The 27,724-nt window shown below is 48.0% G+C and overlaps 3 protein-coding genes across 6 annotated transcripts; 2 read left to right on the top strand and 1 right to left on the bottom strand.

Moving 5' to 3' along the window:
- Nucleotides 1-6,780: 6,780 nt before the first annotated feature.
- On the bottom strand, nucleotides 6,781-9,273 carry LOC110298809 (serum amyloid A-2 protein). 2 transcript variants are annotated; one of them, XM_021168287.1, is made up of 4 exons: nucleotides 9,237-9,273; nucleotides 8,719-8,813; nucleotides 7,535-7,673; nucleotides 6,781-7,124 (listed from the first exon to the last, which is right to left on the bottom strand). In XM_021168287.1, exons 2-4 carry the CDS (start codon nucleotides 8,807-8,809, stop codon nucleotides 6,986-6,988), a joined length of 369 nt encoding a protein of 122 aa, XP_021023946.1. In that variant the 5' UTR covers nucleotides 8,810-8,813; nucleotides 9,237-9,273; the 3' UTR covers nucleotides 6,781-6,985. The 2 variants fall into 2 exon arrangements, with proteins under 2 accessions (XP_021023946.1, XP_021023947.1); XM_021168288.1 differs by having other exon boundaries at nucleotides 8,719-8,810; nucleotides 9,237-9,262.
- A 9,399-nt stretch (nucleotides 9,274-18,672) lies between these two features.
- LOC110297772 (serum amyloid A-2 protein) lies at nucleotides 18,673-21,176 on the top strand. 2 transcript variants are annotated; one of them, XM_021166744.1, is made up of 4 exons: nucleotides 18,673-18,709; nucleotides 19,142-19,236; nucleotides 20,282-20,420; nucleotides 20,831-21,176. In XM_021166744.1, the coding sequence occupies exons 2-4, from the start codon at nucleotides 19,146-19,148 to the stop codon at nucleotides 20,967-20,969; spliced, it is 369 nt and encodes a 122-aa protein (XP_021022403.1). In that variant the 5' UTR covers nucleotides 18,673-18,709; nucleotides 19,142-19,145; the 3' UTR covers nucleotides 20,970-21,176. The 2 variants fall into 2 exon arrangements, with proteins under 2 accessions (XP_021022403.1, XP_021022404.1); XM_021166745.1 differs by having other exon boundaries at nucleotides 18,686-18,709; nucleotides 19,145-19,236.
- Nucleotides 21,177-24,887: 3,711 nt separating this feature from the next.
- On the top strand, nucleotides 24,888-26,819 carry LOC110297774 (serum amyloid A-5 protein-like). Of its 2 annotated transcripts, none has more exons than XM_021166749.1 (3): nucleotides 24,888-24,977; nucleotides 26,114-26,253; nucleotides 26,681-26,819. In XM_021166749.1, the coding sequence occupies exons 1-3, from the start codon at nucleotides 24,888-24,890 to the stop codon at nucleotides 26,817-26,819; spliced, it is 369 nt and encodes a 122-aa protein (XP_021022408.1). The 2 variants fall into 2 exon arrangements, with proteins under 2 accessions (XP_021022408.1, XP_021022406.1); XM_021166747.1 differs by having other exon boundaries at nucleotides 24,888-24,992; nucleotides 26,126-26,253.
- The last annotated feature ends 905 nt before the right edge of the window (nucleotides 26,820-27,724 follow it).

Genomic DNA, 27,724 nt, shown 5'->3' with positions numbered 1-27,724 from the left:
GCTCAGTTTCAAGTGTTTTTCCAGTATGTATTTGATATTTTCTAATCTAAGCCTATATGTGCTGACTAACCCCTGGAAATATATTGTCTGTAATTTTGAAGAGCGGGTGATGCCCTCTGTTTTATTTTTTTTTTTATTGAGTTATGCACTTTTTCCTTCATTCCTTTCTTTCTTTCTTTCTTTTTTTCTTTTTCTTTCTTTCTTTCTTTTTTTTTTTTTTGTGGAAACAGTGTCTTAATTTATAACCCTCGCTAGCCTGGAACATGTAGGTATACCAGGCTGTCTCAACTTTAAATATCTACTTGCCTCTGCCTCCTGAATGTTGGGATTAAGGGTATGTGCCATCACACATACTTTAAAATTTTATTTTAAAAAGCTATAGTAAGAGAAAGCCACGAACTAACATAAATTATAACAAATAATTGTATTAGCCAAGCCATGTAGCTAGATTGTCATTTATGAAGCTTTATGTAGCCTATTATGTTGGTGATAAATGATGAAGGTTTTCTTTAAGCAGAACATGGATATGAGATTTATTTTAGAGCAATTAGAAGGAAGATATTAGGTAAATCCAGTGTGGAGTAGTGTTAGATACACTGAATGAGTGACCTGTTTCTTTTTCCCAATTTATAACAAATCAGAGAAGCCACACATTCTGCCTTAATTACGCATGACCTTGGATATGGTCTGGCCTAGTAGACTGAAGGCTTCACGGGGTGGTTTCGAGTTTTGTGGGCTGTGGCAGTCCTCCCCACCGCAGCACCTGGCTTGTGGATGTGTAGGCTGAAGCTGACCATGAGACTGGACTGAGGTAACAGTAGAGAGCTCTCCTTTACTTTCAGCTTCAGTCACTAGGCAGTGGCTAAAAGATGGTCTACAGCACACCTCAAGGCAAGCAGACAGCAGGAACTGGCACGGCTGCCATCGATCGTGTCATCATATCCCCTCCGAGGGCAAGTGACCACAAGGCTCATTTCCCAAACAGTATTCCTAGCCCACGCCCACTGACTTAATCTTCCAAGGCAAAGAGAAAAGAAAATCCTCTTCAGCCAAACGTTCCCATCTGAACACGAGGCAGTGTTTTCAAATACAGCTGCCGTTTGCTGAGAAGTTCCAGGCACACTTGCTGGGTGGTTGCCTCAATGTCATTTTGTGTCCAGATCTGAACTCTGACCATGATGGAGTGATAGAGCCGCCAGAAGACTGCTAATGAGGCCGACTGCTTGGGTCTGGATATCTCTCCCCACCCCCACCCCAATGACCTAAGGGAAGGTTCTATATTTGTTTTTTTAAGTTTTTGATTTTGTGGGTTAAAAGGTAGAGAGCTCTGCCATAGGACTGGCTCCTTGAAACAGTGTGGAGCCACCTGTCCTGGCTAAGGGCTGACACTAGCATGTAGAACAGGTAGATGGGTCATGCTAGCTGCCGTTAGAATTCGGAATATAACTGTCTCCCCTGGCAGTCACCATACCAATAGAAAATGTGTTTAGGGAACTGGAGGGAGGGGCAAGTCAAACCCTGACGTGAGTAATTTCCTGCACCTGTGAGACTTGTCATTGTGTAAAGCCTTGTCCCTATGCCCTCCTTCCCCCTAGCCTCACTTTTAATGAGATTAGTTAAACCCTCTGATCGTCTGTCTGTGCTGTTCTCCATTGGTCATTTCCCCTTTTGCTAGTAATGTAAAACCCCCACTACTTCCTGCCTAGCCCGCCTGCTGGGGCAGCGCAGGGCCTTTTGAAGACCATCCTTTCTGCCAGCGGACAATCTGAGCACATGAATAGGGAAGCAGCTTTGGTCTCAGCCTAGCAATGTGACTGTCACCCCAGCAGCTCAGACGCTGACCTGACTTGGATTCTGTACTCTGGGGCTTATTAACCTGCTTCCACCTGGTTACATCCTATGTCATTCCTCAGTTCAGATACAGCGTTGTTGCAGGGGTTGGTTTATGGAGGCAGGGTTGCTCTGTATAGCTCTGGCTGTCGTGGAGCTTGTTCTGTGGAGCAGGCTGGTCTTGGACTCACAAAGACCCACCCACCTCTGCTGGAAAGAAAGGTCTGCACCCCCACTGCCCTGTGGGTGTTCTTTTTTTTTTTTCCTTTGTAAGATACATATTTTTAAAATATTATGTCGAGTAATTTGTATGCATATGCATCTGTGCTACCAGATGTGTGGGGTGCAAAGGAACCTTTGGATATCCTGGAACTAGAGGTACAGGAAGCTTTGAGCCACAATGTTGGTACTGGGATTTGAACCCAGGTTCCCTGGAAGAGCAGCCAGTGTTCTTCCTTTCACTGGGCTAGTTTATTGTAAACCCAGGACCTAAGCAGTGATCGCCTTGGAAATGTTGTAGGAGATACACAGCGTGATCCTGGTCCAGTCACACCAGCACTGGGCCCCCAGCAGGGTCCCCTAGGGCTTGTGTGCTCTATGTACATTGACATCCCTGGGTAGCTTCCTGTTCAACTCTAACAAGTCCTTTACCTTGTAAGTCACCAGCTCACACTGTCCGGATTCTGTCCTAGGTTCTCTATGATAAGGACCAGAAGACTGAAAATCTCTTTTACATCAAGGTCACAGGTAAATCTAGGATTTACCTAGGTTTTCCTAGTAAGGAAATGCAAAAGGCCTGCTTGGTTGTTCTTTGAAGGGGTTTAGCATCATCATGTTTTTACTGTAGAGGACTTGCCCAGTCGAAACCTTCCCATGCAAGTGACTCTGCTTATTGCCGTGGTGGCACAAGCCTCTTAGGGGCATAGAGCAGCAATATCACCATGAATTTCATGCCAGCCCAGGCTACATTGTAAGAGTCTTTCTCAAAAGCAATCTTAAAACCTCCACGTGTCTGCATTCCGCTACCCATTGGGCAGCCAAATCTGAGTCTTTATAGTATTTCCAACCCCGTGTATGTGGTAATTTTTCTTAGTGAATTGTCCCATTTCATAGATGGGTGAGGCTTTGTGGAGTCCCTCAGAAGGAGTTTGGGGATGCCTTGGAGCTCAGTGGACCTCCTCTGTGCCCGAGGAAGCCCTATGTGCACCTGTAAGAACAGAGTCTCTTGCTTGGGAAAGGCAACTGCTCTTGGCTTATTAATCTGTTTTCTCAGTCTTGAAATTCTAAATACTTTATATACTGGGGCACCCACATTTCTGGTTTTCATGGTACCCACAAATGACACAGCAGATCTGGTGGGGAGCCTGAGTTTTTGTATATCTGGCAGGATCCAAGGTGACCCTGAGGCTTCTGATCTTCATCACTTGCTGGGACTCTGTGGGTTCAGCTTCCCAATGACTAAGGAAAGTGGTAGCTGAGGGGCAAGGCCTGGGAGGTGAGAAGGGGGTGACATGATTGGTGGGTTAGGTGGGAGCCTTGAGATCTGAACATCGCTGTGGAAATAGCCACGAACTAAGTGCACAGGTCTCACGCAGTACAACAGGGTAGAGGCTGCTGGGGTGGGCCCCTGGGGGTATGAGATCTGGGTTGCCAGAGGCAGAAAGTTAAAGAGCTCCAGGAAACCCTTCTATCAGTGAAGGGACAGGTGGTAGAAAGCAGACCAGGAGATGAGCAGCTGCAGGAATGAGTTAGGGCATACCTCAGTAGGATGAGGGTGCCAAGCATATGATGTAGGCCGCTGATCAGAAGGGAAAGCCCATTAGGGGTCACGAGACAAAGGCAACACACTGAGGTGTCAGTCAAGGGTTTGGAGTCTAGCATCCAGCTAAACCCCATGGCAATCAGCTCAGCTAGGGTTCCAGCAGCCTCTGGACAGGGCGCTCTGCCCTGCTGTGGCAGTCAGCGCAAGCCATGGACAGGTAAGACAGGTAAATCTGAATCCCTTAGGTAATCTAGCTGGACTACCACTGAATCTGTGCAGCAGACTTGGATTTTGCTACTCCTAAAAATTGAGAATGAGGGATTCTGGGGTGTTTCAGCAACACCATCCAAAAAGAAGCCAAGTAGACAAAATCAGTCTCATTCTGCCCTGTCCTTACCGCACCCTCTGCGGGGAAACCAGCTGGATCACAGCAGGGCCAGGACTCAAGTTGATAACTGCTTTTCACCTGGGAAGTGTAACTGGGGAGGACTCCTAAGGCGAGGACACTTGTGATGCAGTCACATTTACAGAAGAAAGACAAACAAGGAAAGGAACCAGGAATTGTGGTGCATGCCTTTAATTGTAGAACCTAAGAGGCAGAAGTAGCCAATCTCTGAAAGTTTGAGGCCAGGCTGCATTACATAGTGAATTCTAAGACAGCCAGGGCTACATAGTGAGACCCTGTCTACAGAAAAACTAAGGCGCAGACAAACGAATGAACGAATAAGGAAATCTGAACACGACCATGTCAGACCCAACAGAATGTCTGTAGTCCCTGGGGGAGAAGTCTCAGACAGAGGCGTGGGAGAGGAATAAACTCTGTCTCAGAGGGGTGACAAAGGAATTGGGGACGCAGCAAATGGAAGAAAGGAGACAGAGGTGGCAGGGTGGCTTCTCAGAGCAAGCACAAGCCACTGGTCTTGAGGGGAGTATGGCCTCGGCAGGAGATTGTACTACTGAGGGGATGTGCCATGGTGAGTTTGCTGAGGCAGAGTCAGGGGACAAGTAACTTCTAGATTTTTCATGGACGAAAGGAAACCAAGGATCAAACAAAGGAAGAGCTGTGAGGCGGAACCCAGCCTTCGAAGATTTTATACATATGAGAAATATTAAAGTCAGTGCATTTCAGGGGAAGATTGCTCAGTGGGTAGTGCTTGTCTGAGCAGCATGGAGTTAGGATCCCCAGAGCCCACAGAAAAGCTGGGCAGCTGTGGTAGCTGCCTGTAGTCCCAGTGCCCAGGAGCAAGGGCAGAGCTAGCAGGAGGCATGCTGCACTGTGAGAGACCATGCTGAGTCACAAGATAGCCATGCTGGCTGGCTTTGTCAACTGTACACAAGCGAGAGCTAGGAAACTATGTTCCTCCATGCTCTCTGTTTCAGTGGCTGCCACGAGCTTCCTTTGAAGACTTATAATCCTAGTGACCCTTTCCCCACTACTTAGTGTTTATTACAGTGAGTGAGAAGCAAAGTGGCACAATAGACTCTCCTACTCCACACACACGCCAATAGGAATCTCCACACGCTAGGGCTACTATTGCTGTGATGAAACACCACGACAAAAGCAAGCTGGGGAGGAAAGGGGTTGTTTGACTTACACTTTCACACCACATCTTTCCTGGCCGGCAGTCAGGGCCTGTCCTGACTCAGAACAGGATCTCGAACAGGGTGGGAACCTGGAGGCAGAGGCAGATGCAGAGGCCATGGAGGGCTACTTCCTACTCTTACTCCTTACTGCTTGCTCAACAGGCTTTCTTATAGAACCTGGGACCACCAGCCTAGGGTTGGCACCACCCGCAGTCACCTTCCCGACACTCCTCAAGCACTGCCATAAATCATGAACTCAGAAAATGCTTTAAGGGGTTGGGGACTTAACTCAGTGACAGAGCACTTGCCTACCACTGACTACAAGGTGCCCTGGGTTCAGTCCCCAACTCCGGCAAGAAAAAAAAGAAAAGAAAATGCTCTAAACCCAGATCTTAAGGAGGCAAGTTCTCAATCAAGGCTCCATCCTTTCTCATGACTAGCTTGTGTCAAATCCACATAAAACGAGCGAGCAAAATATACTCTCAAAATGCATACCCTTGAAAAACATTTTAAAAAGCACCTGGTGTGGTGGCACGTGCGAGTAATCTCAGAATTTGGGATTCTGAGCTGTTGTCTTTATCTCCTGTCACGGTTTGCTCTGGGATATTTCTCTGGACTCAGTGCAAGTCAAACAGACGTGTGCTTGCTGGTATTGTGTCAACTTGACTCAAGATCAGATCATTGGGTGAGAGGGAACCTCAACTAAGAAACTTCCTCTGTAAGACCCGATGTAGCCAGGCCGTAAGGAAAGGTTTCCCTCTTTTCTTATTGATTAATTTATTTATTCACTTTGTATCCCGGTCACTGCCTCTTCTTCTGGTCCCCCACATCACAGTCTCTTTTCCCAATCCTCCCTCCCTTTCTCTTCTGAGAGGGTAGAGCAACCCTCTTCAGTATCCCCCCATCCTGGAACATCAAGTAATGCAGGGATAGGTGCATCATCTCCATTTCCTTCAATACTGATTATTGGGGGAGGCCCCAACCAATGGTGGGTGGTATCACCCCTGGGCTGGTGGTCCTGGGTTCTATTACAAAGCAGGCTGAGTAGGCCATGAAGAGAAAGCCAGTAAGCAGCATTCTTCTTCTAGGACCTCTGCATCAGCCTCAGCCTGCAGCTTCCTGACCTGTGAGGTCCTGCCCTAACTTTCCCCAACACTGAGCCCACCTGTACAAGTCAAACGCTTTGCTCTCCAAGATGCTTTGGTCATGGTGTTTCCATACAGCAACAACACTCAAGAGGAAAGCCCTCCTCAATATTTCTTAGGATAGAGAAGGTGAGTAGCCTTGGGATTGTGTGTTGTAGAGGAAGGAGCAGGACCACGTTGATAGCTGCAGCACACCAGGTATGAGGTGGCCCTTGGGTGTGTCCCTGGTCCCTGGAGGCAGCACCACTGAGAACTAAGACTGGGGCACAGGAACCAGTCAGTGCATGCACTTGACAGGGAGTGGGGGCCTGGACACAGAAAGGCCAAGAAATAACAACAAACACACACAGACACAGGGCCCGAGAAAGGGGCTAGAGCGACTCATGTCAGAGTCTAGAAGAGTGGTGTCTGCCCCAGTGTTCCCCAAAGCGTCGTCACTGACAGATACAGAGGCTCAGATCCACTTCCAAGTTTCTGTTTATTACCCTCTCCCCATCAAGCAGTTACTACTGCGAGAGTAACACACTTCTGAAACCCCTGTGGGATACACACATGAGAGGTATACTGTTTTCCCAGAGAGCATCTTCAGTGTTCCTAGGTAGGAAGAAGCCTAGACCCCACCCTCAGGCCCCCAGCACTGCCTCCTGAGCTAGTAGGAGGACGCTCAGTATTTGTCAGGCAGGCCAGGGGGTCTGTAGTAATTGGGGTCCTTGCCACTGCGGCCATGTCTGTTGGCTTCCTGGTCAGCCATGGTGTCCTCGTGTCCTCTGCCAAAGAATTCCTGAAAGCCCTCTCTTGCATCACTAGGAGAAGCAGATACACAGGAGATCAGTCAGTCACCAAGCTGTGTGGACACAGTCTATCCTCCCAGTTCTCCCCTTTGCATGGGCTGGCTTCAGGAGGAACCAGAAAGTGCCAGGAAGGAGAAGCTGAGACACTGGGCAGCCCAGGCTAGTCCTCTCACACTAGATAAACAAAGCCAGAAACACAAGGCTGAGAGTCCCTCCCTGTCTACATTTGGGAGCAGGCTCACAGAGCATGGCTGTGTGCTGGATCTGCACACAGCCCAGGGTGTACACTGGGCATAGATGGACACACTAGCCTTGTGAGCAAGAGGAGGAGGGACCTTAGAGTGGCAGGATCTTCTCCAGAGTTCACCTGCCACTGCTTTCTCCAGAATAGTTGAGCCCTGCTACCCAGCCTTCTGAGTTACCTGATTTTCTCAGCAGCCCAGACTCCCCCGGGACCTCTTTGGGCAGCATCATAGTTCCCCCGAGCATGGAAGTATTTGTCTCCATCTTTCCAGCCAGCTTCCTTCATGTCAGTGTAGGCTCGCCACATGTCCCCAGCCCCTGCATGGGAAAGACCACAGGAACATGACCCTAAAGACTGCCCATGCCTTTGAGAGGACAGAGGCATTGAAAGGACTCCTGGCCTGAGTCTGTGCTCAGAGCAGCCTGAGAGCTTGAACTGGAAGATCATGGCCTGGTCCCCTCTGGCTTCTCAGAGTAACTCAGGAGAGCCCTTAGGGCATCTTCTATGGTCTGTGTTTGTTTTTCTGCCCACNGNGCTGCTGTGAGCTGCCCCTCACCTGGGTGGGAAGCACTCCACAGAGGCAGGGCAGTGACATCACAGATCAGGGCCTGCCAGCTGCAGCCCTGGAAGCTGTTTACCACAGGCTAACCACTTCTGTGCTTTCCAGCTCCTACCACAGACCCCACAGCACATTTCCCTAGTAGACTCACCTAAAGTCCTACAGCCATTGACAATGCCCCCAGGGAACACACTGCCTGTAGCCAAGGGACAGTGCTGTGGATGTAGCTCCCCTCATCTAGGAAGTTCCATCATGAGGTGACAAAAGGCAGAGGAGGGCTGCATACAGAGAGCATCTGCTCTGATCCCCTAGACTCTGTCCTGACAGAGAACATGCGCAGCGCACCACCGTGACCTGCTGACTGCCCTTTGAGTAGAATGCATGGGTCCTGTGCTGTCTTGCAGAAAGAAACTTAGGAGCAATGACCTCAGCTGTGGGTGCAAGTTCTGACCTCCTGAGGAGACATGGAGAGTCTCCATGCCAGGCCACATGCAAAGCCAGTCCTGAGACTCTAGGTGCAGGGAGGACTGTCTGGACCTCTGAGCTATCACAGCTCTTTAGGTGATGCCAGCAGTAGCTCATGTTCTTCATAAATGAATTTAGGAATTGCCAGGCCGACTTGTCAGTCAGACAGGATTGGCCTCAAGCATTCTGGGTCATAATCCTGTCTGCCTCCTGCTGTATGCAGTGCATAGCAGGAAGTCTTACAGGAACCCCTGGTCCTTCCAGCCAAGCAGAGCAGTGAGTCCAACCCCCCCTGAATGCTCAGGACACCCCTAGAGGTAGTGTCCCTCTCATCTTACCTTGGAAAGCCTCTCTAATAAATGAAAAAACCCCTCCATGGCAGACTCCCAGGAGCAAGGAGCAGAAGAGCAGGCTGGTGAGTAGCTTCATCCTGCTGGGGTGAGAGGAGAGGCTGCAGGAGACCCTCACAGACTGGCGCCTCCCCCTTGGCCTCTCATCCACACAGGCTCTGCTCATTTCTCCTTACTGCTGTTCATGGGTGTCCTAGCAGTGCCTCCTGAGACCTCTCAGCAGGACCTCCCCACCTCAGAGCCACAGGCCTCAGTTCTCATCCATCCATCCTGCCTGCTCAACTACCTCTGTCTAAGAAGGCAGGCAGGCAGGCAGCAGTGAGGGGTCTGGAGGGCAGGGACCACCCAGGTCACCACTTCCTCCAGGAGCCCCTGATTCAGTAGGAAGCATTTCCCATGTGTCCCCTCAGCCTGGCACAAACCCCACAAGTAAGCAGAAGCCAAGAGGTTCCACTGAGAGGAAACACAGCAATCAATCAGTTTCTGTGCCCGGGTCTGCCTCTCACCTGGTGTCTGCTGGGCAGATCTGGTGGTCTGTGGGTGTAGGTGAGAGGAGGCAGGCATTTATGCTGAGCCTCCCTGCTCAGGTGAGGGGCAAGGACAGCCTAGCACCGCCCTTGGGAAAACTCCAGGCAAGTCATTTCTTGTAAAGACTGTGACAGAAATCTTCCCGGTGTCCTGTGAGCTCTTCATCCACAGGTCATTCTCCCTCATTGTGCAATGGGAGCCCAGGAGACAGTTTTCTGTGCAGTGGCAGTCTTCTGGGGCTTAGTAGCCTGGGGTCAACACTGAGGGGAGAGAGGGTGCCAAGAGGAAGGCAGTGTGTGTCCTGGGATGGAATAGGAGCTCCTAGGAAAGCAGTCAGAACTGTTACTGCAGAAAACACTGGACTTTCTAATCAATGCTCAGGCTGTCCCTGGTTTTGTTTTGTTTCATTTTTTGTTGTTTTTGTTTGTTTGTTTATTTAGGACTGACACTTTAAACATTTGCTTCTTTCTGTCTGTCTATCTCTCCCTCCCTCTTTCTGTCTCTGTGCTACCCTTTCAATGGACCTGAGTTTTGGATTTTATACAATAAAATGACTAAAACACCAACTACCTTATTACTGAGCACTGAGCTCATTAGTGAATATTTTGTTCACAATGCAGACTAATATGGAGAGGGGAGGGCTAAATCTACCTTACAATTATGCAACAATTATGAAAAGCTATTAAAAATATTAAACATGAGTATAAAACTAACATTTAATTAATTAACTAATTAATTAATTAGGTTTCCTTTTTTTTTTTGAGACAGTTTCTTTGTGTAATAGCTCTGGCATTTCTAGAATTCTCTTTACAGACCTGACTGCCCTCAAACTCACAGAAATATTCCTGCTTTTGCCACCCTAGTGCTGGGATTAGAGGTGTGAGCCACCATGCCTGTCTGAGTTTAAACATTTTTAATATAACCCAAGGTATATACATTGCAGAGATGGCCAAGGGAAAATGCATATGTAGAGTGTGTTGCTGTTCAAACTGAAGGAGCCAAGTGACTATTCACTGTTTTTCACACAGAGGTGCCTGTGTACCAGGCTCCAAAGCTGGAGGTGATTCAATTCTCAGAACAGGGATGTGTGGGTCATTGGTGTGGTGCGTTTCTTTATGATGTGACGTCATTCTGTGTGTCCAACAGACTGTAATGTTTGGTGTCGATAACATTCTGAAATACTGGGTCACCTCTGTCTATGTGAACCAAACACAAAGAAGGGGAGGGTAGGCCTGAAGGATTGGTGTGGGCAGAGTCTGCGAAGAAATACCGGCTGGCTGGTGCCTGTGGTGGTGGGAACCTTTGTAAGTGTGTTTTTGATGGCTTCCTTTCCCCCCTGAAATAGAAAGCAAGACTGTGCTGAGAGGAAGGCAAAGGGTGTTAGTATGTTAGGAAAGAAAGGAAGAGAAGCTAAAAGATCTAGAATGTGAGATGAATGAGCTGCAGGACCCTGGTAGGTCTGTGGGGCAGTTTAATGTCATGATTTTACTGTGCGAATAGGCACTGGAATATTCATTTTCTGATGTCTTTCAGCAGCTACACTGAGGGTTAAAGACAGGGGAACTGGGCATGGCTGCTGGGTAAACTCTTGAATTAGTAAAGTTAAGGGTGAGTGAGGACCGTGGGGTCTAGAGGGATGCTAGCAATGGTTGGTAACTAGAGAGGAGCCACAGCATGAACAGCCAAGCTGGGAGCACGGGGAGCCCTGCACTACTGGGTATGCGGTTAACTCAGTACAGCAGGACTAGGTTTTGCTTTCTGAGGAGAGGAAGAAGACAAGGAAGAAGCAGTGTGAGACAGGAGCTAGAGAGCCGGAAGGAAACCCAGAATGCTGTCCTCTTGTGGACCAGTGGCTCCTCCTGTTGGCATTTGTGAGTCCTCTTGTGGACCCGAGGAGGACCTCTTTACACTGGTGAGTGCAGCTATGGGGCACACACAGTAACCAGGCAGACTTTTGACAAATTATCTGTGTGGATCACCTAACACAGTACCCAACTTCTGTCACATGAGATCTCAAATGAGACCAGCGTGAAGGAGAAGGGAATGGAGTGCCTGGGAGTTTCCAGCTCGCTCAGAAGGATGGAGAGGCCGCAGAACTAGAAGTATAGCATTGGCCAAATAGATGAGAGAGTGGGCAGTGTTCATACGAGAAGGTTCTGATCTATTTAAAATAGTTAAATTTATTATTTAAAAAAAAAATCAGCCGGGTGTGGTGGCGCACGCCTGTAATCCCAGCACTCGGGAGGCAGAGGCAGGCGGATTTCTGAGTTCGAGATCAGCCTGGTCTACAAAGTGAGTTCCAGGACAGTCAGGACTACACAGAGAAACCTTGTCTCGAAAAACCAAAAAAAAAAAAAAAAATCAGTGTGGGCCGGACAGTGGTGGCGCACGCCAATAGTCCCAGCACTTTGGAGGCAGAGGCAGGCTGATTTCTGAGTTCAAGACCAGCCTGATCTACAGAGTGAGTTCCAGGATAGCTAGGGCTACACAGAGAAACCCTGTCTCGAAAAACCAAAATAAAATAATAAATAAATAAACAAATAAATAAATAAGTGGGATCATCTCAAGTGCCCCTAACTGACGAGTGAATGAAAAAAGAAAAATGGTTTGTATATAGCCAGTGGAATATCACCTCACCAGAAATAGACAGAACATGCTTGTGAGATCAAGCCAGACTTACAAAGACAGTTACCAAAAGATCTCATGTGCAGAATGTAGAGACACCAATGCCATGGAAGTAGGGAGTAGATGTGTGGTTACTGGAGGCCGAGGAAAGGAGGGTCAACAGGTACTAAGTGTTGTATTATATTTTAGTGGATCCCGACACGGGGCTAATACCTGCCTCAGTGGTTTATGCTCCTGAATGAAAGACACACACACAGAGACTATATTTTAGTATATCTTAAACAGCACAATAGCAGGGCCACTGCTTAACCTCCATGTTGTTAGAATCTACCTCCCACCAATAACTCTGAGTTACTAAACTAATATCTGTGTTCCATCTTGACTGCTCTTGACCCAATTGAGTGGCGTGCTGGGCCTCGTTCTCTTGGCCCCTTTACATGGGGGCTCTGGTTATACCTCCTGCAGGTTTGTACCCTTCCATGGCCATTGTCTTCTCTCCTCTGCTGCACACACTCCTAAGGCACTGCAGCCTCTCCCTTCTTGGATCCCAAGCCTGGGAACCCTAAATCCCACCTCTCTATCTCCTCCCCGGCTATTGGCTGCTGCCATCTTTATTTACCAATCAGAATTAACTGGGGGCAGGTTCCCAGAAGCTACGTGAAGACGCTCTCTTGAAAACAGTTTTGGGGCCAATTAGCATTAGCAGCTACAGCTAAGCAAGAAGTAAAAAAAAGCTTGCTTCCTCTGCTAGGGTGTCCCCGGAGGATTCACAGATGACGCAATAATACACTGAGTACTTCTCAGAGGCTAGCGGGAAGGATTTTGAATGTGGTTTTTTTTTTTTTTTTTTAACACAGAAGACATGATAAACGTTAGAAGAGGTTAGCATACTTATCCTGATGAAAAGGCACAGTGGCCATGAATTACAATAAGTCATGTGGTCCTCCATACATGTTACAATTGTAGTAATTGTAGTAATTTCAAGAAGGGGATGCAGAAAGCAAACTTGTCTGCCACTGCCCTGTTTCTGCCTGCTCACAGACACCATCCCCAAGATCTTTAGAATTCCTCAGTGGCTTTTGAGTTTCCTCCTTTGCTCTCAACCAGTCCTTCCAAGGAGAAGTAACAGCCAACTGTGGAGACCTCAGACAGGGGAGACACTGTGTGTCAGGTCCTGTGGAGACCTGAGGCAGGGGTGACACCATGTGGTAGGTCCTGTGGAGACCTGAGGCAGGGGTGACACTGTGTGTCAGGTACCGTGGAGACTTGAGGCAGGGGTGATACCATGTGGTAAGTCCTGTGGAGACCTGAGGCAGGGGTGACATCATGTGTCAGGTCCTGTGGGGACCTGAGGCAGGGGTGACACTGTGTACCAAGGCCTGGATGAGGAGGTGGCTTCACTCACAAGCAGTACCCAAGCCTTCATGCTGGCTTCAGAGGCTGCTCAAATTGCTTCCCTCACTGTCTCTCTCCACTCCTAGTTCACTCCACTCATCCTTCTAGCTCCAGCCACACTGACTTCTTGTGTGTTCTGAAACCCCGTCATTAGGCACACCTTACCCAGGGGCCCTTGGCTTAGTGGCTTCTTCCTTCTGGAAGATACTTCCCTGTGTATTTTTGTATCAAGGCTCTGAGCAGAGCCTCATAAGGCATCTAGGTGTTGGAAGTTTCAGAACTGCTAACACTGCTAGCAACTAACTTTACTAGGGTCATTTGCAGCATATATGTTGGAAGGAATTTTTCTGCTTTTCAGTAAAAGTTGGGGAGCAGTAGAGGGTTTTGTTTATACATTGCAAACAGAGATGTGTTGGTCTCTAAATTCTACTGAACAGATGTTCAACATCAGAAGTATATGGTAAGTGTATCCGAATATAGATTCTTGGGCCAGAACTAGAAGGTCCTAGGTTGGCATGTTTGGTGGCCTCCAGTAAGGTCTGAATTTGAAAATGTGGTTTATAAGTTGCCTCTAAAGAGAACATTGGTGTGATGGGAAAGAAGCTGATAAAGAATCTACCAGGGAATTAAAATAGGTCAATTCAAAAAGACTGTTTGCACTCTGTCAGAAGAGGAGCCCAAAGCCCGAGGGAAAGTCTGCTTTGATTTTTTTTTTCCACATAGAAGAAATCAATAGAGATGAAGGAGAACATCACACAGAGCCTCCAGCATTGGTGATATGGTAACAGTAAGATGTAGGTGAACATGATCCTGAAATAAATGAGTGCTGTGCAGGAAAGCATGGCCAGGACGAGAGGACAGGGAGATAAGCAAAGTGGGGCTTCAGCATACTCAACAGGGGCAGCAGCCTGAGTGTGGGCCGCTAGGAATTCTGGGAGACACTCCAGGAGCCATTGGACGTGAGATGAAACCGTCTGATGCCTTCTGATCTCCAAGGAGTGTTCAGTCTACCATGCACAGGAGGCTAGAGACGGTGCAAGGCAGACAAAGCCATTTTAGTGTGTATGGTGCAGAGCTATATATCTGATAGGGGTGTTTACATATCTAAAGGAGAGATGTTTAGAACTGAGAAGTTTCTGAAGTTGTCAGACAGCGTGCAAATGTGAATTGAGAGAGCTTCCTACGCCAGGTCCCACTTTCAAGATCTCTACTGCACACTCAACTCGCGATTTCTCCAGCAGAAGCCCACTTTCTTTGTGAATAAATAGATAGAGTCATAGCCAAGTTATTAATCCTAAGGTTGATGCAGTTACTTAAGTACAAAAATAATCTTCCTCCAGCCTCCAGCCTGAGGGAGAGGCTGGAGAGGGCTAGGTGGGTTCTCAAAGGCCAGCACCCAGGACACACCATGATCTTTCTGGTAACTCACACCCCTTGAGAAAGGTTTATGGAAACTCCAGGGTGGATGATTTGGTTTGGGAGAAAGCCATGGATCACAAAAATCCCAACATCTGGCAGCAGAAGCCTGGACATTGTCCCATGTCACCACAACACACTGATTTCTAAGAGAAAGTCATGTTACAAAATTCTGGAGGCTCTTCCCAGGAGAGGCCATGACCCCGACTGAGTTTCCATTATAGACCCTTAAAATCCAGATGTCTGGACTTGGAAACTGCATAGCCTTGAGGCAAAGCACCACCTTGGCCCTAAGACCTCAAATGACTCCAGTTCTGACCTACATGGTTGCTGTGGAAAGTACTCCATGTCCTGGAGGAGAGGAGATGAGAGCTAAGGAAGTGTACAATGGGACGTGGCCCAATTTTTGTTTAGTCATGTTCCTATACTGAAGTGAATCCTGGAACCACATAACACAATAGATGTATATGTATCTATCATCCTTTTCAAGCCTACCCTGTAAACATATGGGCTACATTACCACTTTTATGTATCCAGGATTGAGCTGAGGAAATGTAAAGGCCCCTCCGCACATCTGAACCATGTTAGTCCATCTACTAACGTGCTGTGCTTGCAGAGCTAGCTGGGGACACATGTCCTAAGAACAGCTTGTCAGTTAGTGGATGCTCCTTTCTTGTGTCACCACAGCCACCACACACTGTCACCAAGCAGCAAGTATCTAGCCAACCCAAGAGACTGCCAAGGCCGACAAAACTGTCTCATGTGTTCCCGTTGCACAATTAGTGGAAGTGGCCCGAGGATGAAGAGCTCACTGGGCACCGGGAAGATTTCTGCAATCTTTACAAGAAGTGACCTGCTGGGAGTTTCCCCAAACACCATGCACAGTTATATCATTTTATTGAATAAAAATCATCGATGGGTTGCTGAATGTTTTCAAGAGGATGTGAAAATATTTATAAAGCTTAACAAAACTAGGATTATGTTTTATAGTTGTATATGTTTCTTACAGTTACTTATGTGTACATACATGTGTCCGTGTGAATTTGTCTGCATCATATACATGTAGAGACCCATAGAGTATTTCTGTCCTTTGGAACTGAGTTAGGGGCAGTTGTGGGATGTCTACGGTGGGTGATGGGAAGCAAACGCAGGTCCCATGAAAGGGCAGTACATGCTCGCTGCTGCCGGGCCATCTCCACAGCTAAAGACTACTATTTTTTTTCTTTCTTTTTTTTTTTTTAAAGATTTATTTATTTATTATATGTAAGTACACTGTAGCTGTCTTCAGACACTCCAGAAGAGGGAGTCAGATCTTGTTAAGGATGGTTGTGAGCCACCATGTGGTTGCTGGGATTTGAACTCCTAACTCCTGCTCTTGAACTCCTAAGAGCAGTCGGGTGCTCTTACCCACTGAGCCATCTCACCAGCCCCCTATTTTTTTTCTTATTAATAGTGAAAATAATTGGTGCTCAAATAGTTGCTATGCCTCATCACAAAAAATTCTTCCAAACATGCTCCAGGGCTGGATTAGATTCCGGCTCTGAGGGTCCATAAATAGCGATTTGTGCTATTCGTTTATTTATTGGCCCCGGCAATGTAAGCACTACGAGGCTGGACCTTTGGTACAGGAGATGTGTCCGCCTAGTGGACACCTCTGCAAGTCCCACTAGAGCAGACATGTTATCCCAGGTGATATGGCAGGCACCACACATCAGTCCCATGGAGACAGTGTAGCCCTAACCTCTGCTGTCACTGTGAAGTTACAATGTTAAAACTCCTTGGAATCGTTAGCTAAAGCAAAGTCTCAGAAGGTAACTAGACTGCAGCAAGCTTTGGTGCTTTGTTTTTCTTTTCTGAAACTTTAACGTTTAAAAAATAAGGGAGACTGGTCAGATGTGTAACTTGCTAGCCAGGTCACATTGGCCATAACTGCCTTCATTTGTTTGCTAATGAATGTGTGCCTATAAGACACCTGTAACAGACCTGTAGCCCGGCAGTGGTGGTGCACACCTTTAATCCCAGCACTTGGGAGGCAGAGGCAGGCGGAGTTCTGAGTTCAAGGCCAGCCTGGTCTACAGAGTCAGTTCCAGGATAGCCAGGGCTACACAGAGAAACCCTGTCTCGAAAAAACAAAAAACAAAAAAAAAACCAAAAACAAACAAACAAACAAAAAAGACACCTGTAGGGCTGGCGAGATGGCTCAGCAGGTCAGAGCACTGACTGCTCTTCCAAAGGTCCTGATCCTAGCAAACATATGATGGCTCACAACCATCCATAATGAGATCTGATGCCCTCTTCTGGTGCATCTGAAGATGTACTTATATATAATAATAAATAAATCTTTGGGTCGGAGCGAGCAGGGACTGAGTGATCAGGGCCAACCGGAGTGAGCGGGGTTGACCAGAGTGAGCAGAGATCCTAAAATTCAATTCCCAACAACCGCACGAAGGCTCACCATCATCTGTACAACTCCAGCGTACTCACATACTTAAAAAAAAATCTTAAAAAAAAAAAAAAAGACGCTGGGCGTGGTGGTGCACGCCTTTAATCCCAGCACTGGGGAGGCAGAGACAGGTGGATTTCTGAGTTCAAGACTGGCCTGGTCTACAAAGTAAGTTCCAGGACAGCCAGGGCTACACAGAGAAACCCTGTCTCGAAAACAAACAAAAACAAACAAACAAACAAACAAACAAAAGACACCTGTAAAGTCAACTACACTCTTGATACCTCTCTTATCTCCTTCAAAGCTATATTACCCTGGGGAGTTTGAAAGTCTGCTTCTCATTCATACCAAGAGAGAAGAGCAAGACGACAGGGGTGTGAATGGCAGAAGGAGGAGAATGAATGAGTTTGTCTGCTGGGATGCACAGAGCCCAGCAAAGGGAGGAAGAACAAGAAGCTATTTTCAGGCGGAGAATCAGCCTGCCTCCTCCATCAGTCTTCAGTTGGTAATGACATCATCTTGTCTAGACTGGCTGGGGTATGGAGAATCCTCTCCCTAGAATGTTTCTGGTTAAGAAGCACAGGACAGATTGTTTTCTGGATGGCATCTGTGTGTATCCCTATACATAGAGACTGGTGTGACACCAGCCCTCATCCGAGAGCTACCCTCAGCTTTCACCTGCCTGGCCCAGCCTTCCCCTTGGGTGTTGTTCCTTTGAGACACAGTGCCTCCTTCCTTGCCTCTGCTTGTGTGGGAGTTTCTTACTCCCATAAGCCTTGGCACTAATTTCATGATTCTAGGATTGTGCTAAGGAAGAAGTAGAGCACTTCTAATGCCTGTTCCCTGTGGGGCCAGTTTAATTCATCTCCTTGTCACATTAACAAGCAGGTGGGGTAGAGTTGTCTTCCCCAAGAGCTGAGAACTTATGCTAGTAAAATGCTAGTAGAAGCCTCTTCAAAAACACATATTGTCTGGTGGGTCTGGCTGGTCAGTTTTGCAAATCTAGTTTAGACATGCATTCAAAGAAATTTTAGATCAGTCAGAGAATGGTGATGCACACCTTTAATCAGAGACTGGGGGGGGACTGAGGCAGGCAGATCTCTGAGTTTGAGGACAGCCTGGTCTACAGAGTGAGTTCCAGTACAGCCAGGGCTACATGGAGAAATCCTTTCATAACAAATGAAAGAGAGTGAAATTGGCGGTGGTGGTGGGGGAACAGAGACAGACAGAAAGAGAGAGAGACACACACACACACACTGCCTTCCCTTGGCATCTTCTATCTTCCCTCAGTATTGACCCCAGGCTACTAAGCCCCAGAAGACTGCCACTGCACAGAAAACTGTCTCCTGGGCTCCCATTGCACAATGAGGGAGAATGACCTGTGGATGAAGAGCTCACAGGACACCGGGAAGATTTCTGTCACACTCTTTACAAGAAATGACTTGCCTGGAGTTTTCCCAAGGGCGGTGCTAGGCTGTCCTTGTCCCTCACCTGAGCAGGGAGGCTCAGCATAAATGCCTGCCTCCTCTCACCTACACCCACAGACCACCAGATCTGCCCAGCAGACACCAGGTGAGAGGCAGACCCGGGCACAGAAACTGATTGATTGCTGTGTTTCCTCTCAGTGGAACCTCTTGGCTTCTGCTCACTTGTGGGGTTTGTGCCAGGCTGAGGGGACACATGGGAAATGCTTCCTACTGAATCAGGGGCTCCTGGAGGAAGTGGCAACCTGGGTGGTCCCTGCCCTCAAGCTCCCTCACTGCTGCCTGCATGCCTGCCTTCTTAGACAGAGGTAGTTGAGCAGGCAGGATGGATGGATGAGAACTGAGGCCTGTGGCTCTGGGGGGTGGGGTGGGCGGGGGTACTGCTGAGAGGACTCAGGAGGCACTGCTAGGACACACATGAACAGCAGTAAGGAGAAATGAGCAGAACCTGTGTGGATGAGAGGCCAAGGGGGAGGCGCCAGTCTGTGAGGGTCTCCTGCAGCCTCTCCTTTCACCCCAGCAGGATGAAGCTACTCACCAGCCTGCTCTTCTGCTCCCTGCTCCTGGGAGTCTGCCATGGAGGGGTTTTTTCATTTATTAGAGAGGCTTTCCAAGGTAAGCTGAGAAGGACCCCACCTCTAGGGGTGTCCTGAGCATTGGTGGGGGGGGGTGTTGGACTCACTGCTCTGCTTGGCTGGAAGGACCAGGGGTTCCTGCAAGACTTCCTGCTATGCACTGCATACAGCAGGAGGCAGACAGGATTATGACCCAGAATGCTTGAGGCCAATCCTGTCTGACTGACAAGTCGGCCTGGCAATTCCTAAATTCATTTATGAAGAACATGAGCTACTGCTGGCATCACCTAAAGAGCTGTGATAGCTCAGAGGTCCAGACAGTCCTCCCTGCACCTAGAGTCTCAGGACTGGCTTTGCATGTGGCCTGGCATGGAGACTCTCCTTGTCTCCTCAGGAGGTCAGAACTTGCACCCACAGCTGAGATCATTGCTCCTAAGTTTCTTTCTGCAAGACAGCACAGGACCCATGCATTCTACTCAAAGGGCAGTCAGCAGGTCATGGTGGTGCGCATGTTCTCTGTCAGGACAGAGTCTAGGGGATCAGAGCAGATGCTCTCTGTATGCAGCCCTCCTCTGCCTTTTGTCACCTCATGATGGAACTTCCTAGATGAGGGGAGCTACATCCACAGCACTGTCCCTTGGCTACAGGCAGTGTGTTCCCTGGGGGCACTGTCAATGGCTGTAGGACTTTAGGTGAGTCTACTAGGGAAATGTGCTGTGGGGTCTGTGGTAGGAGCTGGAAAGCACAGAAGTGGTTAGCCTGTGGTAAACAGCTTCCAGGGCTGCAGCTGGCAGGCCCTGATCTGTGATGTCACTGCCCTGCCTCTGTGGAGTGCTTCCCACCCAGGTGAGGGGCAGCTCACAGCAGCNCNGTGGGCAGAAAAACAAACACAGACCATAGAAGATGCCCTAAGGGCTCTCCTGAGTTACTCTGAGAAGCCAGAGGGGACCAGGCCATGATCTTCCAGTTCAAGCTCTCAGGCTGCTCTGAGCACAGACTCAGGCCAGGAGTCCTTTCAATGCCTCTGTCCTCTCAAAGGCATGGGCAGTCTTTAGGGTCATGTTCCTGTGGTCTTTCCCATGCAGGGGCTGGGGACATGTGGCGAGCCTACACTGACATGAAGGAAGCTGGCTGGAAAGATGGAGACAAATACTTCCATGCTCGGGGGAACTATGATGCTGCCCAAAGAGGTCCCGGGGGAGTCTGGGCTGCTGAGAAAATCAGGTAACACAGAAGGCTGGGTAGCAGGGCTCAACTATTCTGGAGAAAGCAGTGGCAGGTGAACTCTGGAGAAGATCCTGCCACTCTAAGGTCCCTCCTCCTCTTGCTCACAAGGCTAGTGTGTCCATCTATGCCCAGTGTAAGCCCTGGGCTATGTGCAGAGCCAGCACACAGCCATGCTCTGTGAGCCTGCTCCTAAATGTAGACAGGGAGGGACTCTCAGCCTTGTGTTTCTGGCTTTGTTCATATAGTGTGAGAGGACCAGCCTGGGCTGCCCAGTATCTCAGCTTCTCCTTTCTGGCACTTTCTGGTTCCTCCTGAAGCCAGCCCATGCAAAGGGGAGAACTGGGAGGATAGACTGTGTCCACACAGCTTGGTGACTGAGTGATCTCCTGTGTGTCTGCTTCTCCTAGTGATGCAAGAGAGGGCTTTCAGGAATTCTTTGGCAGAGGACACGAGGACACCATGGCTGACCAGGAAGCCAACAGACATGGCCGCAGTGGCAAGGACCCCAATTACTACAGACCCCCTGGCCTGCCTGACAAATACTGAGTGTCCTCCTACTAGCTCAGGAGGCAGTGCTGGGGGCCTGAGGGTGGGGTCTAGGCTTCTTCCTACCTAGGAACACTGAAGATGCTCTCTGGGAAAACATAGTATACCTCTCATGTGTGTATCCCACAGGGGTTTCAGAAGTGTGTTACTCTCGCAGTAGTAACTGCTTGATGGGGAGAGGGCAATAAACAGAAACTTGGAAGTGGATCTGAGCCTGCGTGTCTGTCATTGACGACGCTTTGGGGAACACTCATGGCAGACACCACTCTTCTAGACTCTGACATGAGTCGCTCTAGGCCCTTTCTCGGGCCCTGTGCCTGTGCGTGTTTGTTGTTATTTCTTGGCCTTTCTGTGTCCAGGCCCCCACTCCCTGTCAAGCGTGTGCACTGACTGGTTCCTGTGCCCCAGTCTTAGTTCTCAGTGGTGCTGCCTCCAGGGACCAGGGACACACCCATGGGCCACCTCATACCTGGGTGTGCTGCAGCTGTCAGTGTGGTCCTGCTCCTTCCTCTACAACACACAATCCCAAGGCCACTCACCTTCTCCATCCTAAGAAATACTGAGGAGGGCTCTCCTCTTGACTTAGGAGTGTTGTTGCTGTATGGAAACACCATGACCAAAGCATCTAATGGTGTATTTGACTCGTGTATGTCTGCTCAGTATTAGAGAATAAGTAGAGTCCCTTGTATGTGATGGTTTCAACTGGGCAAGTCCTCTGCAGTAAAAACTTGGTGGTGCTGAACCCCTTCAAAGAAAAACCAAGCAGGCTTTTGCATTTCCTTGCTACGAAAATCTAGGTAAAGCCTAGATTTACCTGTGACCTTGACATAAAAGAGATTTTCGGTCTTCTGGTCCTTGTCATAGAGAACCTAAGACAGAATCCGGACAGTGTGAGCTGGTGACTTAAAAGGTAAAGGACTTGTTAGAGTTGAACAGGAAGCTACCCCAGGGATGTCCATGTGCATCGAGCACACAAGCCCTTGGTGACCCCGCTGGACCAGGATCACACTGTGTATCTCCTACAACATCTCCAAGGCGATCACGGCTCAGGCCCCACTGTTATGCCCCCATTCACATCAACCAGTAGTCCCCCTGTAGTCCCCTACATTCTGTACAGGATGTAGCATGTACTAATGGTACAGGATGGCTCCATTCCTGGATTATAGTATCAGTAAGCCTTCTTCTACTGCTTAAAGCAGTTTGTGTAGAAGACTCTCCTGTTGTGTTGGCAGCAGTTTCATGCACCCCATAGTCACTCTTTCTTTAAGGTCCCTGGGGGAACTTGGATGAATTCCCATCCTGGTAATTTGGATAAGAAAAGTCCCTTACTGGCTGTGGTAGTTGAACAGTTGGTTCCCTAATTGAAAGTGTCCTTGGGACAGTTGTTGATCCCTTGAGAGGTGGAGCCTTAAGAGAAAGTATGTCACTGAGGGTGGGGGGTGAGTGTTTATATACTCCTCCTACCTCCTGTTTACTCTCTGCTTCCTGCCTGTCTTTGAGCTTCCTGCTCCCTCTGCCATGACAGCCACTTGCTGCTATGCCTTCCCCACGATACCATTATTCCTCTGGAACTGGACGTCAAAAGTAAAGTTTTCTTCTGTAAGTGTCCTTGTTTACTGTGTTTGTCATGGCAACAGAAAGTAACTAAGAGCCTGCGTCTCTCACAACACCAACACGTGACTGTCTGTAATGGGCCGCAGGCTTCGGTCCGACTGATGGTAGAAACATCATTCAAAACATAAAACTCAGCACACTGCCAGCATCACCTGCCAAGAGCAATACAAAGACCTAATCCACCAAAGTCCATAGTTCCGGGAATGGCTCTAAATGTACTAACCTTGCCTTTTGGCCTCTTTAGCTTGCTTTATATTAATGGTTCTGGTGAACTGAAGTCTGTCAACCAAGCGTATGTATGGTCTTTCTCCTCAAAAGCTCACCCTAAGAAATGCTTGGGGCTACACGGCAATCCTGAAAACCAAGTGTACTTGCTGGCAATTTGATAAAGACTTTTTTTTTTCTTTCTAAATTTTGTCTTCCATGTCAGTGTCTCACTATCAAGACAGAGTCTCACTAAATAGCTCTGTAACTCACTGTGATGTCTAGGCTGGTCTCAAACTCACAGAGATCCACTTTATCTGCCTCCCATGTGCAGGTTTAAAGCATGTCCCCCACCCAAATCCTGGTTTAATAGTGAGGTTTTTTTGGCTTAAACTTGTGTGTAGTTACTCTTCTCTGGTGGGCACCCCACAACAGCCTCAAAGCAATACAGGAGTGTAGGTGACTATATCACTGGAGAGGCAGTGAGCAACCAGGGAAAGAGAAGCATGGATCCATTGCTGCACGATTTCCTAGGTTGTGGATCACAGTAGGATCGTGGCTGAACATATGGGGCTGCATTCCATCCCACCTTTACTGCACGCATTGTCTCTTTTACTGTAGGACATTGAGTGTCTTCCCAGAGCTTCAACATGGAGCACAACAAAAGCCAGTCTAGGTTCTTACAAACCAATGTGGCCCTTCACCTCAAGACCACGCTGTTTTCAAGTCCAAGTGCCTGGACTTTTAGATCAGGGCCCTGTTACAAAACACCAGAGAACATACCCAGGCCTTGCCTGGACACACTCTCTGGTGTTTTGTAACAGGTTCGTTTCTTAGCGATAAGCAAGACTGGGTATGTTAGGGACAATGTCAAGGTTTGTGTGTGTGTGAGTGTGTGTGTGTGTGTGTGTGTGTGTGTGTGTGTGTGTGCCTGCCAGAAGTTGGATGACTGTGATCCATGGCTTTTTTCCAACCTGAGGCACCCATCTTAGAATTCCAATAAGCCAGCCACCCTGGATCTTTCCAAGGGTGAACCAATTACCAGAAAAATTAGTTCATGGAGTTCTAAGGTAGAGAGCTGGGGTAGGGAGAACGCTGGCTGAGGGCTGCTGCTGGTCCTTGAATGACTCCCACACATTCCCTTATGCCTCCATAGACTCCCCACAGGATCTTTGACCAAATGGATTTTGAGATAGATTTGTTTCTTCTTTCTGTGTAATAACATCACGCCTACGACAGGTTGTGCTCATGACAGAAGTAATGAGTTGACTGTGATTCTCTGACCCATAAATTCCAGTCCCTATGGTGAAACTTGAACTCTCTGTGCTGTGTTTAAGCATTTCTGAAGGCTGAACTTCCCTTAAATTCCTAAAGTATGTATTTTTGTTTTGTTTGTTTGTGTGGTTTGAAACTACTGACGACTCAAAGCATAGAAAGCAAGGCTATACCATTGAGCCACGTATCAGGCTCCATGTTCATATTTGCATGCTGACTGTCATCTCTCAAAACAAAATCTTGTTCATCAACACTTTCTGTTAGAGAGGCCTCAAGAATATATCAGAGCTAAGTGCATCTTGCTAGTCAGCCTTTCTCAGCCTTTCTCTTTTCTTCACTCTGGGCCTTCCATTCCCTCCAAACTGCTTTTGAAAAGTAGTCGGAGCCCTGTTGGAGACTTACACACACATTTTTTTTTTTTTTTTGCTCTTTCTCCTTTCTCAGAGTGTGGTTTCCTCTTAAAGAATACTTACTTGTCTCCTATATTTATATGGTTTGAAGTTTGTGCTGGGCTGAGGGCGCAGGTGGGAAATGTCTCTTAGTGACCTGCAAGTTTCAGTAGTGGGTGGTAATCTGGTCTCTGTCTTCCTCTATCAGAGCTGCCTTGGTGTCCTCTCAGCAGACTTGGTTCAGGGCTGAGGGGATCAGAACTGGTCCTTGTGTTTTTGAGGAAGGTCCTGCTGCAAGGATGTCTGGGTATCCCACTGAAATTCTAGTGAGCAGCACTGGGACTGGACAACCATCTTCTTCCTGGATAACAGATGCTCGAGAGGGTGGTGAAAATCTGTGCATGTCTCTTTGAGCCTCTCTTTTCATTTCAGCAGGATGATGCTTCTCACCAGCCTCATTTTGTGCTCCTTGGTCCTGGGAATCAGCAGTTGGTTTTCATTCATTGGTGAGGCTTACCCAGGTAAGGCTGATGCCCGAAGTATGGCTTGCACGGTTCAGCCAACCCTTTCAAAGAATGGGGACCATCGACTTGGGATGCGATTGATTTCCTTTTGTGTTTGTGGAGGGCCATACAGATACACATCTGGGAGTTCTGATTGTAATGGCTTGAATGTAGCAGGTGGCAGAGCAGTTGTTTGAATCTTACTGTGCCTGAGACCAGTCTTGCCTGGTTGATGTGTGAGCTCACTGTCTCACTTGTGAGTTTGTTAGGTGTATGAGACATCCCCCACGGACCCCTCCCCCAGACCCCGCCTTGTAGTCTTCAATACTGCTAAAGCCTGTGTCCTCTTACTCCTAGAGTCTTAGGAATTGGTCTTGGGTATGGCTTGACCTAGGGGCTTTCAGTAGCTCCCTAAGGGATGGAATCTGGAGCCACCACTGAGGACTGTGGCTCTACTGCCTCTTCAAGCAACCACCATAATTCACAATTGGTTCAAAAGGACCAGAGGCGACACTAACACTGATGCGCAGCCTTCTGTCATGATGAATTGCCTAGGAATGAGGACAGAAGTCTTTCCATCTGCAGCATTTCTCTCCCTTTCCTGTCTTTCCTCACACCTGGGAGTCCCTAAGAAATGCAAATTCATCCTTGAACACTCATTCTGGATCAAGGGTAATGTGACAGTGCCTCCGTGGATAGTTTCAGTGTCTGGAAACTAGTAACAGTGCCCAGATATGTTAGATGACCCACTAGGGGATTATGCTGTAAAAATCTGTTGAAGGCATCAGGGATGCTGGAAAACATAGTGGTCAGATCAGCCCTAGAAACAAGGGGCCCAGAATTCCAATAGGGATGACACTGTGCAGTTGTGTTCTGTGATGACATCTGCCGTCTCTCCATCCCACATTTCCATTTGAGAAAGAACAGGGAGCTCATGGGTACACAGTGATGGTCATACTAACACAACACAGGAGTAGCCCCCAATGAGTTCAGCTTCAAACTGGAGAGACCATGTAGAATCAGACAACGTTCTTCTCTATCATGATCTCAGGCTGCTATGATCACAGGGTCAAGCCATGAGTGCTTTTCATCTTTTTCAACATTTCTAAGACATGGGCAGAGTCTTTAGGGTCATGTTCCTGTGGTCTTTCCCATCCAGGTGCTTGGGGACATGTGGCAAGCCTACTCTGACATGAAGGAAGCCAGCTGGAAAAATTCAGACAAATACTTCCATGCTTGGGGGAACTATGATGCTGCCCAAAGGGGTCCCAGGGGAGCCTGGGCGGCTGAAGTCATCAGGTAACACAGATAGCTGGGACACTGGGCCTGGTTTGCAGGGTTGACTCTCCTCGGAGACCAAATGAGCCCTAGAGAAAGTCTTGCCAGCTTGTGCCCCACCCCTTTTTGCTAATGCAGTTACTTCCTCCATCCATGCTCCGCGTAGATCCTGTGTTATGGGCAGAGCCAGCACACAGCTCATGCTGGGCAGGCCTGCCTCCAAATGCAGACAGAGAGTAATTCTCAGTCCTGCCTACCTGGTGATTCACAATAGGGTGACCAGCCTGACCTAAGCAGGACTGTGCCTGGCAAGATCAAGGTTCCAGCCCTCCTTTCCTGGCAATTTCTAGTTCATCCTAAAGCCATCCCATGCAAATGAGGAAACTAGGAGGGTAGACTGTGCCCACAGAGCTTGGTGACCGATCTCCTGTGTGTCTGTTTCCTCTAGTGATGCAAAAGATGGCATTCCGGCATTCTTCAGCAGTGGACACAAGGACTCCATGGCGGATCAGGAAGCCAACAGACATGACTGCAGTGGCGAGGACCCCAATCACTACAGACCTGCTGTCCTGCCTGACAAATACTGAGTGTCCTCCTATTAGCTCAGGAAGCTGTGCTGGGGGCCTGAGGACACAGCCTGAGTTTTGTATCCACAGCATTTATTAGATGACACATATTAGGTGTGTAATAAACACATATAAGAATGAAAACTTGCAACTGTGTGATTTTTCACACAGAGGGGAGGGGGGATGTCTAATACAAAAGCATATGGAAGAAAGAGCAGCTTGGGTTCAGCCTGTGCCTGATACAGTGAATAGGTGACATTGTGGAAATGTCACAGGGGACTGGTACAGTGATTCCCCACAGGGTTCAAACCTCAGGGTCTGCCATTCACACTCCGTGTCAACCGTCCTGTTACTTTCTCTACTTACAGTGTGTTAGTCTGATTACCACTAGCTGAGGTGACAGAGGATACAACCACAGGAAGACGACACTATGGAACCTTCTCTAGGCCACTGCCACTGTGTGTGGTCTTCTGTCTACCTCCTTGAGCTTAGAAAACCAATTATCTACCAGCTTGTATCTACCAGCTTATTATATATATATAACATATATATAATATATACATACATATATATACATATATATGTGTATATATAAGCTTATATCTTAAATATATTATATGTGTGTTTATGTATACCAACTTTATCTCAAATATATTATATATACGTATATATACCAGCTTATACTCCACCAAGAGACTCCTTCAGTCTTTCCCTCCCTGTCATTTTGCATTTATTTATTTGCTAAGTTAACATAAGATTCTTTTGTTGTGTATGTTTTGGGGAAGGGATTTCCTGGTCATTGAATACAGGAACTTGTCCATGCTAGGCAAGCAACTGTATAATTGAGCAACATACTTTGTATATTCTTGCTTTCTGAGACAAGATCTCACGAGGCATTACAGGCATGTCTTCACCTTGCTATATAA

Source organism: Mus caroli, chromosome 7 (genome assembly GCF_900094665.2).
Source record: "Mus caroli chromosome 7, CAROLI_EIJ_v1.1, whole genome shotgun sequence".
In the NCBI taxonomy this organism is placed as follows: Eukaryota; Metazoa; Chordata; class Mammalia; order Rodentia; family Muridae; genus Mus; species Mus caroli.
This window is presented reverse-complemented; position numbering and strand designations above follow the sequence as displayed.